This window comes from Bombus vosnesenskii, unplaced genomic scaffold (assembly GCF_011952255.1).
Source record: "Bombus vosnesenskii isolate JDL3184/JDL3185 unplaced genomic scaffold, Bvos_JDL3184-5_v1.1 scf7180000013267, whole genome shotgun sequence".
Taxonomy (NCBI): domain Eukaryota; kingdom Metazoa; phylum Arthropoda; class Insecta; order Hymenoptera; family Apidae; genus Bombus; species Bombus vosnesenskii.
The window spans coordinates 4,740,194-4,750,281 of record NW_022882927.1 but is presented as its reverse complement, the minus strand read 5'-3'; the positions used below and the strand labels follow the sequence as shown (position 1 = coordinate 4,750,281).

The 10,088-nt window shown below is 29.2% G+C and overlaps 2 protein-coding genes across 5 annotated transcripts; one reads left to right on the top strand and one right to left on the bottom strand.

The window, feature by feature from the left end:
* The first annotated feature begins 79 nt into the window (after positions 1–79).
* On the top strand, positions 80–7,680 carry LOC117230442 (hippocampus abundant transcript 1 protein-like). Of its 4 annotated transcripts, none has more exons than XM_033487913.1 (7): positions 80–354; positions 3,741–4,142; positions 4,220–4,441; positions 4,629–4,912; positions 5,054–5,357; positions 5,433–5,589; positions 6,060–7,680. In XM_033487913.1, exons 1-7 carry the CDS (start codon positions 229–231, stop codon positions 6,164–6,166), a joined length of 1,602 nt encoding a protein of 533 aa, XP_033343804.1. In that variant the 5' UTR covers positions 80–228; the 3' UTR covers positions 6,167–7,680. The 4 variants fall into 4 exon arrangements, with proteins under 4 accessions (XP_033343804.1, XP_033343805.1, XP_033343803.1 ...); XM_033487914.1 differs by lacking the exon at positions 80–354 and adding an exon at positions 3,385–3,519 and having other exon boundaries at positions 5,433–5,568; XM_033487912.1 differs by lacking the exon at positions 80–354 and adding an exon at positions 3,385–3,519.
* Positions 7,681–8,087: 407 nt separating this feature from the next.
* Positions 8,088–10,034, bottom strand: LOC117230446 (TBC1 domain family member 7). The gene is made up of 5 exons (XM_033487920.1): positions 9,639–10,034; positions 9,176–9,525; positions 8,801–9,085; positions 8,600–8,729; positions 8,088–8,520 (listed from the first exon to the last, which is right to left on the bottom strand). The coding sequence occupies exons 1-5, from the start codon at positions 9,678–9,680 to the stop codon at positions 8,434–8,436; spliced, it is 894 nt and encodes a 297-aa protein (XP_033343811.1). The 5' UTR covers positions 9,681–10,034; the 3' UTR covers positions 8,088–8,433.
* Between the last annotated feature and the right edge of the window lie 54 nt (positions 10,035–10,088).

The window sequence follows — 10,088 nt, the reverse complement described above, 5'->3', positions numbered from 1 at the left end:
CGCGCAATTTCTATGCTACACTTTCGATTCTATATTCATTCTAGAACATACTGCATTTGCCTGATGTAGTCTGTAGTAGTCTGCGGACATGGTTAACTGTGGTTTGTAGCATTATGTAGAATACGATTACAAAGGCCGACTTAAAAGCTTATAACGCTTGTTTGTGTCCGTGTGAGGCTTTAACCAGAAAAAATGACTCGCACAGTGTCATCGAATTTTTAGGAATTAATGAAATTGAAAAAACGGAAGAGTCTGTGCGCGCAGTGCGTGAATATGCCCGCCAAGGTCTCAAAGAAGGTCGTGGGCATGATCGTACGAAGCCGAAAATTCATTATTAAGGATGGGGTCATTACGGTACTGAACACATTCAGTTTAATACCTATTAGATTTTTAAGTTACACCTTCATCTTTTTCTATATATGTTTTCGATGATTTCGCATCGGAAGTAAGTACGTTTTCGTTTCGGTGCATGACAAACTCTTAACGATAAATTTACTTTGTGTTTATCTTCTACCAAGTAGTGTGATAATAGTGGATTTAATGATTAAAATGTTTCTCAAAGCGCAACTTCGACTCATTCAACTTATTCTCAGAAGCAATAGGTACGAAAGTTATGTGAGTTTTAGCGTAATTGCATTGTAATTATAACACTGACACATGGCTGAATCTTCATTCTTTATACATTACATATTAGTAAAATTCATTTTCACATAGAGGATTGTTATAAAATACAATTGACACGTTTTTCATAGATAGTTTTGAATTTTTCTTCAAAGTACAATGAAACTTTGTATGCCTTTATTTCAATCCTGTATCTCTTATGATTTTTGTTTCTTAACTGGTCAGGAAGATGCTAATTGTAATATATGGTAATATCAATAATAATCTTGTTAACAGTTAAATATAATGTATACTAAACTATTTAATCTTCTGTTCATTTCTAGTACTTTATAATTAATGAAGTACTTAAAACCTGCAACCAGCTTCTTTGTTTCATTTGTTAATTTCCTAATGTAGCTTACAATGTTTTTCTGGTATGAAATATATAATAGTACTACAATTCTTTCAAATATACTACATTTTATCTAGAACATTATTTTATAATTGTAAAATTAATTTTATTTAAATTATACCAATTTTCTATTTTTTTTTATTGCTTTTGATTAATTTCTTTTCGTGACTAATTAGAATTAGCTAAAATAGAAGCTTCATTGCTATCTTTTATGATACAAAAAGGATAAATTGTATCCTGCATAGTTTATGAAAAACTATTATAATATAATGCTTTTATTTTATATTTGATATATTGTTGTTACTGTTTGTGATAAAGTATTAAGTCAAAAATATGTTTCAATATTATGAAATACACAGTACAAAGGAATAAACGATTAAATGTTTAATTTCAAAATAAATATACTTGTACAAACAATATAATAACCTATAAATTCTTTATGCTTTACACTAGAAATATATATCTTAAATGAATATAGGAAAATGTTTTATGTTTTTAATACACTGTAGTTATTGAAATAATAAAACTTCAAACTATTAAAATGCAACATATCATTATGATCATGATTTTTCAAGGAAAACATAAAGCGCACGTTTGTGAAAATAAATGTATTTTATCTTGGTTTGCAATATTTTTGCCTTAAATTCTAATAAATTAGAATTGAATTAAATTGTTAGTTTCTTTTTATTAGAGTATTATTATATATGTACAGGTCCTTCGAATAATATCGTACTTGCGCATATTGATCAGCTGCCAGTAATAAGTTGATAAGAACAACCAAGCTTTTCGTACACGAAACGAGTAATGAGAAAAAGACTATGTAAAATTTTTCAAAGTTGGACCGTTTTTTGTTTCCAAGTGTATTATTATGAACATACGACGAACGAATTATCGGTTCGTTACTAAGTTTTTAGGTTAGATTCAATCTAAAGCTATGACGAAAGAACAGCTACTATGATAAAAAGTGGGGGGTTTGGTGGAAGAGTTGCAATGCAGTGATTCAGGTTTTTCTTCAAAAAATTTCTAATAATTCTATTGAAAAATATAAGAGTGGACAGTAAAAAGATCAGGAAATTATTAAATAGATATGTGGTTTCAAGAATCTTAAATGAAGAGGTGTTGACAATAACTTATAGTACCAAGAAATATTAAATACGGGACGAATTACTCCACCTCGATCTGTCAGTCTTTATTACCGATCATACCATTTTTTAATGCACTTTAATATAATACTGTGACTTGTACAAGTTTTACGAAAAGTTGGAATGTCGATGAATATTTTGTGTGACAGCTCCCGATGATACAAAAATCGCATGACATTATGCTGAGTGATAGTTTTATTATGAAAAACTTCGTCGCACTATTGTCAAATAACAAATCGGATCATGTTTGACGAAAACATGACAGTTTTTCCTAAAAAAGGAGAACAGTTTAAGAAGAAATATTTAAATGATACTACATAAAAAGAAAGAAATCCCGGAGATTTTAAGAAATTTAATCTGTCAACAATGTAGTGCTTTTTAAACCAGCTGCCCTTAATAGCTACAGACTACAATATGTGATAAGAGAATCCGAATGTTTTGAAAATCCTGTATACAGATAGAAGAGTATATTTTTAAGATGGTCATACACAGATATTTTGTTCAATGTTAATGATTTTAGCACAATATTTTATGTACATAAGGAATTTTGTGTCTTTATATTGCTGAGAAATGTAAAAAGAGAAACAAAGAAAAGTACACTTTGTGTGGATGGGAAAAAATACATAAAATTGACCAAAAATAAAAGTAATGATACTAAAGAATATTTGTAAAATTGTTTAAATGATGAAGATCAAGTTATAATAGTGAATAGGTCACACTATGTATTTCTAATATAGTTTTTAACTTTTTGTTAATGGCACAAATTATGATAATAACAGATTAGTATTAATAAAAATAAGAAAGAAGCTTGTTGCAATTAATAACTCAATTATTTTATATGTATATAGTTGAGGATAATACAATCTCTATACAAACCATAGGAACATGCAAAGATTGTATCTTACTAGACAAAATGATATTTGTGATATAACAAAATATATATACGTAGAATTTAAAACTAAATATATTAAAAAAATATTTACAAGGAAATGCAATAAAAATAGAGCTTTCAATTAGAATTAACACATAAATGTAATTAAGAAAGAACTCAATAATAATAAATAACTATTCGTGAAGATTAGGTTGAATATTTGGAAATAAAAAATTGATATGATGCTAAGTCAAGGTTATTCATTACAGTATTATATGGATCTGAACAACTGATAAATGAAATATTGATAGAATCATAAGTATGGAAAGAAATATATATAGTAACACTTCTTAGGGGTCATGCCCCCTGGGGCAAAAGGTGGAGCAGAGGGCCTGGGCCCCTCCTGTTCTGAAATTCACAACAGCCAAGAACATGCTATTGCTAAACTCACACCTTCTCTTACATTTGCTCAGCAATGCTACAGACATCTTAAGGTCAGCTGTCACAATTTGCAAAGTGCTTATACTTTTTGATAAATCCAAAGAAACTTTTGATATTGTACTTTTATAAAAATGATCTTTTTATTGTTTAATATTTATTGGGTATAGCAAATAGATATCATGGCTGCTTATGAACTGTGTATACATACATTAGTAGTATACACATATTTTGCATATAAAGAATATTTATATATTTTATTATTTTTGTTTTACAGAGTTCCGGTATAGGAGAGGCAAGTGTGTACCATGCTCTGGTTGTAATATTTTTGGAATTTTTTGCATGGGGTTTATTAACCATGCCTGTTATTTCTGTATTAAATATTACATTTCCAAATCATACGTTCCTGATGAATGGTTTGATAATGGGCATTAAAGGAATCTTATCATTTCTTTCTGCACCATTACTTGGTGCCTTGTCTGATGTATGGGGTCGAAAATTCTTTCTACTCATCACAGTAGCCTTCACATGTGCACCGATTCCTCTAATGAGCATTAATACATGGTGGTTCTTTGCTATGATCTCCATCAGTGGTGTCTTTGCTTGCACATTTTCAGTGGTGTTTGCATATGTTGCTGATGTTACTGAGGAACATCAAAGATCTCCGGCATATGGTTTAGTAAGTATTTTATTGCAAAATTTATTATATAATTTATAGTATTTTGTACCGTTTTCTTCATAAATTTACTTTATTAGGTATCTGCAACTTTTGCTGCAAGTATGGTAATAAGCCCAGCATTGGGAGATTATGTCATGAAAGTGTATGGAGAAAATCTTGTGGTTGCATTAGCAACAGCTATTGCAGTGTTGGATGTGTTTTTTATATTAGTGGCTGTACCTGAAAGTTTGCCTGAAAAAGCTCGTCCACCAGCACCTATTTCTTGGGAGCAGGCAGACCCCTTTGCTTATCTTGGAAAGGTAATTTGAAATATCATATATAAAAGACCCAAATTACTGAATTTATGTTAAAAATAGATATTTTCACTATTTTAGAAGTTTTTGTATTCTATTCTAAATAGGATGTTTAAATTAATTAAAGATACTTATCTTTATTTGACATAATAATAATTAAAATTAAAATATTAATATAATTTTGATATTTTAGGTTGGCAAAGATTACACTATTTTAATGTTGTGTATTACTGTGTTCCTGAGCTATCTTCCTGAAGCAGGACAGTATAGTTGTATATTTGTCTACTTGACTAAGGTTATGGGATTTACTGCTTTAATGGTAGCATTTTTTATTGCTGTGGTTGGAATTTTAAGCGTTGGCGCTCAAACTCTCTTGGGCGTTTTGATAAAGACACTTGGCAGTAAACATACTATAATGTTGGGCCTTCTATTTGAGATGTTACAACTCATGTGGTTTGGCTTTGGTTCACAAACATGGTAATTTTTTCTTGTTCATGCTTACAAACTTTTAATTTGTGAAGTAAAGTTTCAGTAAGACATTACTTATATTCTATTATAACTTGGTTTTAATAAAAATAGAATTTTATGAATTCTATTAGATATTTCTGTAATTTTAAGGATGATGTGGGCAGCTGGAGTGCTTGCTGCTGTGTCAAGTATTACATATCCTGCAATCTCTGCGTTTATATCCATGCATTCTGATGCAGATAAACAAGGTTTGGTACAAGGCATGGTAACCGGAATGCGTGGATTATGTAATGGTCTAGGGCCAGCAATGTTTGGAGTAATCTTTTATCTTTTTCGCGTTGATCTCAACGACAATTCTCCTTCCCTTCCTGCAAGGCCATCTCCATTAGATGAAAATAATAAAACAGGAACTGCCACGCAACATCTTGATATTATGCCACAAATAGTAACCCAGGTAGATTTGATTAAAAGTTAAGATATGATTATAGTTAAATTGATATAAGTACTGCAACAAAATCTATATTTTCAGCTTGTACCAGGACCACCATTTGTGTTTGGTGCATTACTTGTGATATGTGCATTACTAGTAGCTGCATTTATACCTGAATCAAACACAATGCCAACTGGTCCATTACATCATCCATCCACCTCCCGGAGGCTCTCCGGTAAATACGCATATCAGAAATGTACGTTAAAGGTTGTCAGTTATGTTAAAATTCAGATGTATTTTTGGTGGTGGATTTTATTGTAAGTCAATTTGGATAACAATAGTAGCCGAACGATGGTACAGTAAAATATGAAGATCGTATATTAATTTTATAAAAAGGGATACCATAGTAATCTTCGGATAAGCAACCAGGAAATGGATTTGCTCATAATTAATTTATTAAGATTGGATTTTCTCTTTAATAGATTTTGTTCTTTACTAGCTGTTTCTCACCAACAAGACTTGAATCTTTCATTAACATTACGCTTAACATATAAACAATGTGATCGCATATCCGGAAATTATTATCTTAGCTATTAATATAATTAAAATACATCTATATTTTATATAACACATATGTAACTCATAAAAAATGTCTTGTATGTTATACACACGTGTGTGCACACGTTTATATATACATGGTTATATTAAGTTTTGCTATGATTTAAGGTTTATCCTTGGATGTACATTATGAGGGAGACAAATTGGGAAGCGGGAAAGGAAAAATAGGGCCGCTGTCACCTCTAGTCGACAATTGCAACTCTGCTGCTCTATAGCTATTGTAAAAACAAAGACGAGCTACAAGAAAGAAGAGGGACACGTACCTTTGTGATAAAACTCTATCTTTAGAGAAACGGTTACTATCAAGTGCACCTACTACACAAGGACTTTAAAAAAGCTGTCTATATTGTATTATATTATATCTTTAAGTCAATAACTGAGGTTATCTTAGGATTATCAATCCACTTAATGTTTAGGTTACGAAAAATTTTACAAGCAGTGCTGTTTTAATGACATTTAGGTTGAGCTAAACATTAAGTTCGATCGTTTTAGGTATATTTTGTTATATAAAAAGTTAAAATTTTACATTTAAAAAAAAAAGGAGATTGTAATATTATCTTATACCAAGTACCGGACACCTCATTCATTCATTCTGATTCATTTATCAGTGACTCCTGGTTTGTGTAGCTTGCCAATGCATAAAACGATAAAACGAATGAAAGTTGTAACCAGTATTTTTACTAGACTTATAACGTAAAAACTCTATAACTTTTTGTGTAAAAACTTTTTTTATAATGTATGTTATTCATCGCTTATTAGGATCACATAAGAAGGGCAACAATTTTGTATAATTTAGGCAAGAGCACCTGTTACTTTGATCACCAGCATTATAAATTTTCAGTTTGGGATATTTTCTGACATTTTTGTGAATTGTCTTTGGAAAACAAAATCTTATTTATTTGCGGATGTACTTTGTCTCATTTTTCATGCATTCCTTTGTTTTAAGCATACCTTTGAATTAACGAAGAAAGAAGAGTGCAATAGTCGCGAAAACAATGGAAAGACGTTGTAAATGAAACTTTTACGTAGTTGAAATAGAGAATAAGTTTCCAATCGCATATAATACCTAGTAAGAGTTAGCTAATGTTTGTAAAGTACGTTAACTATCTTTTTTGCATAAATATTTATTTTAATAATTAGACATCAACAGAATGAATTCAATGGCCTTAATCAGAAAGAAAAAAAAAACAATTTATATGAAATTATACTTTGCCATTTGAAGGCAATGGTAGATTTTGATCAAGAGTGTTATGAACATTATTAGTCGAATGCTGACGGCGTTACTCAAACGTTAAAATGTGCATGTTATAAATTGGAGTCATTGATGTTAACAAAATACAATAGTGTAGTGTATTTGTGCATTTTACTTGTAATTTGAAAGAATTAGTGTCTGCGGAATTATATATGCATTGCCATAGTCCACATAACTCTCTGAATTTGAAATCAACATTAGAATAAATTTCGATGTTGCGTTAAAATTTGCATAATACTATGTTTGTTTTATAACAAATGTAAGACTACTTCGACATATTCGAAATGAAATTAGCTTTATTATTCATAATTTTGTTCAGTATACATGAAATTATAACTGTCATTCGTTACGAGATAATTCACGATAAAAGAGGATGCTCAAATCCCATCGAAAACCAAAGAACGACTTAGTAGCAGACATCCTATTCAAGAGTTGTAATATTAGAAAACAGTAGGAACTCATGAAATTATGATGCAATGCGTGAGCGAAAAATAAAATTTTGTATGATCTCACTTTTCTCCAAGAATGCTATTTTTTAAATCAGGAAAGATGTAAATAAATCATCATATATGGTTTCTTTTGTAAAAATTCGGAAGAAGGGCTAATCCATTCATATGAAATCTTAACCCCATCAGTACTATTCTGTTCTTTGAAATTACTTTGGTATTGAGAAAGTGTTATACATATCTTTTTATATCTCTTTGTTAAGGTAAGTCGTGGAATAAAATTCCATTACAACTGCACAATATAAATATATATGACAAGATTATTATATCCAATGATAAAAAAATATATAAAACAAATTTTGAGGATATATGATAACTTATTTGTGTTAAATTTCTTGGAGAATACAAGTATAACATGCAATAATTTTATATTTCTGCTTGATTTGAAAGTTATTTATTAAAGTTTGCTCTTACACACAGAAGTACATCAACACTGTTGTAATATAACATTGCAAAACAAACAAAAGAGTCACAGTATAAAAAACAAAGTCTAGTTTAAGACTTAACACCTCAATAAAGTAAGTAATTGTATATGTACAATGTATGATGGATGCATTAATAAAATAATTATTTTTAAAATATAAGGAAACATGTTCTATAGGTATACAAATATTTATATTTGAAAAAATTAATGGTTAAAGTTACTTTATACTTTGTAATTTATAATATAATTGTTTTGATACAATTTTGTTCATAAGAGGAAGGTTTTAATTTCTTAAATAGTTTATGAAATAGTTGTCAGTGTTGAACCACTCTGTTGCCAAGATTCAATTGCTTTGTTAACAATTACTTCAGATGTTTCTTCTGTTATCTAGAATAAAAATATTTGCTTATAAACAATTGTTATAATTCATACTCGTATAAATAAACATATATAGATATTTCCATACATTGGCAATAGTATCTAAAATACCATCTATATTTTCACATCTCAATAAAAGTCTTCTTAAAGTTGTTAGGGTAACTACAGTGACAAAGATTAAAGTTCTATATGCACCTACAGCTATTTTATCCCATATTCTGTAATAAATAGATCATTTTTTACAATTATATATCTTATTTTTTATTTAAAGTATATTAAATATATATACTTTGCTATAGAACCATTAGATATTGTTCCTGCAAAGCATGAAGAAAACCAAATGTCATATGGAATATTGTAAAGTGCTTCTATTTTAATAAGATGCTTGTACAATTCTGGATCTTCTCTCTCTAACAAAGTATAAGTGCATTCTTGTAATCTACTGATTTCTTTATGAAATTTTTGTACTTGATCTAAAAGTCCACATAATATCCAATATGTGTCTACTAACTTTTCCTCATATGAATCTATGTCAACAATGTGCCATAATGTTTCAGCCAATCTGTTCATAGCTCTAAAGAAAATATAATTATCAATGAGACAATAATTTAATAGATTATAATTAATAGCTACATTTAATAAAACATGAGACCAATGTTGATACCTGTGTAAGGGAACTTCTAATTGAGTATTCATGTCAAGTTTTGCTCTTCTAGTGCGCAATAACCACATAGTAAGGAGCATTAAATGAGGTTTTGTATAATCATCCAAAATCTTCGTAACCTTTAAAGCTTTTTGTAAATCTTGAAATTCTGCTTTTCTCTGACTTATTATAAATTTATGGCTATCTATATAAATTGGTATCACATCCAATAATACTTTCCAAAGAAAATTTCTATATTTAGTAGGAACTGTAAATCGCAAGCAGAATTGTTTCAGTTTTGCTTTATCCAAAGGACGCTCTTTAAGTAATATTTCTAAAGACCTTTTTTCTTCGACACTACGAAATCCCACCTATATTTTGATCATATACTTGATTAATCACATTCATAATTAGTGTTCTATTATTTATAACCTAAGCGATAAGAAATGTTACTAATACAAATATTTCACGTAAAAATGCATACTTTTTCATAATAAGACGAGCGAAAATTTCGTTCATCAGCCATTTTCCAATTAATAAATTTCAGAGTTGATATGGTTGAGTTGTGGAAACACAAAGGCTTTATAAATTATTTTCACACATCTTCCTTGAATTTAAATGTTAACATTAATTTACAAATTTATTTCTTACTACACAAACGGGATACACCTATAATTCTGGCCATTAAAACCTCATCTGTGATTATAAATATCAATTTTTTGAAATATCATATTTTTCTGTTTATTAAATTTATTCTTTGTTCAACGAGTCAACGAATGTTCTAACAAATTAGAAGAAGTAAATAAATTCACGTGATCAAAATCTAGGGGAAACAGAATCGAATTCACAAATTTAAGATAACATAAAAGGTTACTTTTTTAAATATTAGCTTTTTAAGTAGAAAAGTATAAAATATACATTTTTAATGCAAATT

What these genes read in the sequence shown, in the direction of transcription:
- LOC117230442 (XM_033487912.1), top strand. Translation starts at nt 3,385, where the DNA reads ATGCCCCCTGGGGCAAAAGGTGGAGCAGAGGGCCTGGGCCCCTCCTGT. An exon ending in AATGCTACAGACATCTTAAG is followed by an intron (nt 3,520 to 3,740) that starts GTCAGCTGTCAC and finishes TTTGTTTTACAG; the next exon opens with AGTTCCGGTATAGGAGAGGC. An exon ending in GGCTTTGGTTCACAAACATG is followed by an intron (nt 4,913 to 5,053) that starts GTAATTTTTTCT and finishes TGTAATTTTAAG; the next exon opens with GATGATGTGGGCAGCTGGAG.
- LOC117230446 (XM_033487920.1), bottom strand. Translation starts at nt 9,680, where the DNA reads ATGGCTGATGAACGAAATTTTCGCTCGTCTTATTATGAAAAA. An exon ending in TTAGAAGTTCCCTTACACAG is followed by an intron (nt 9,086 to 9,175) that starts GTATCAACATTG and finishes TATTTTCTTTAG; the next exon opens with AGCTATGAACAGATTGGCTG. An exon ending in TTTTAGATACTATTGCCAAT is followed by an intron (nt 8,521 to 8,599) that starts GTATGGAAATAT and finishes TTTTTATTCTAG; the next exon opens with ATAACAGAAGAAACATCTGA.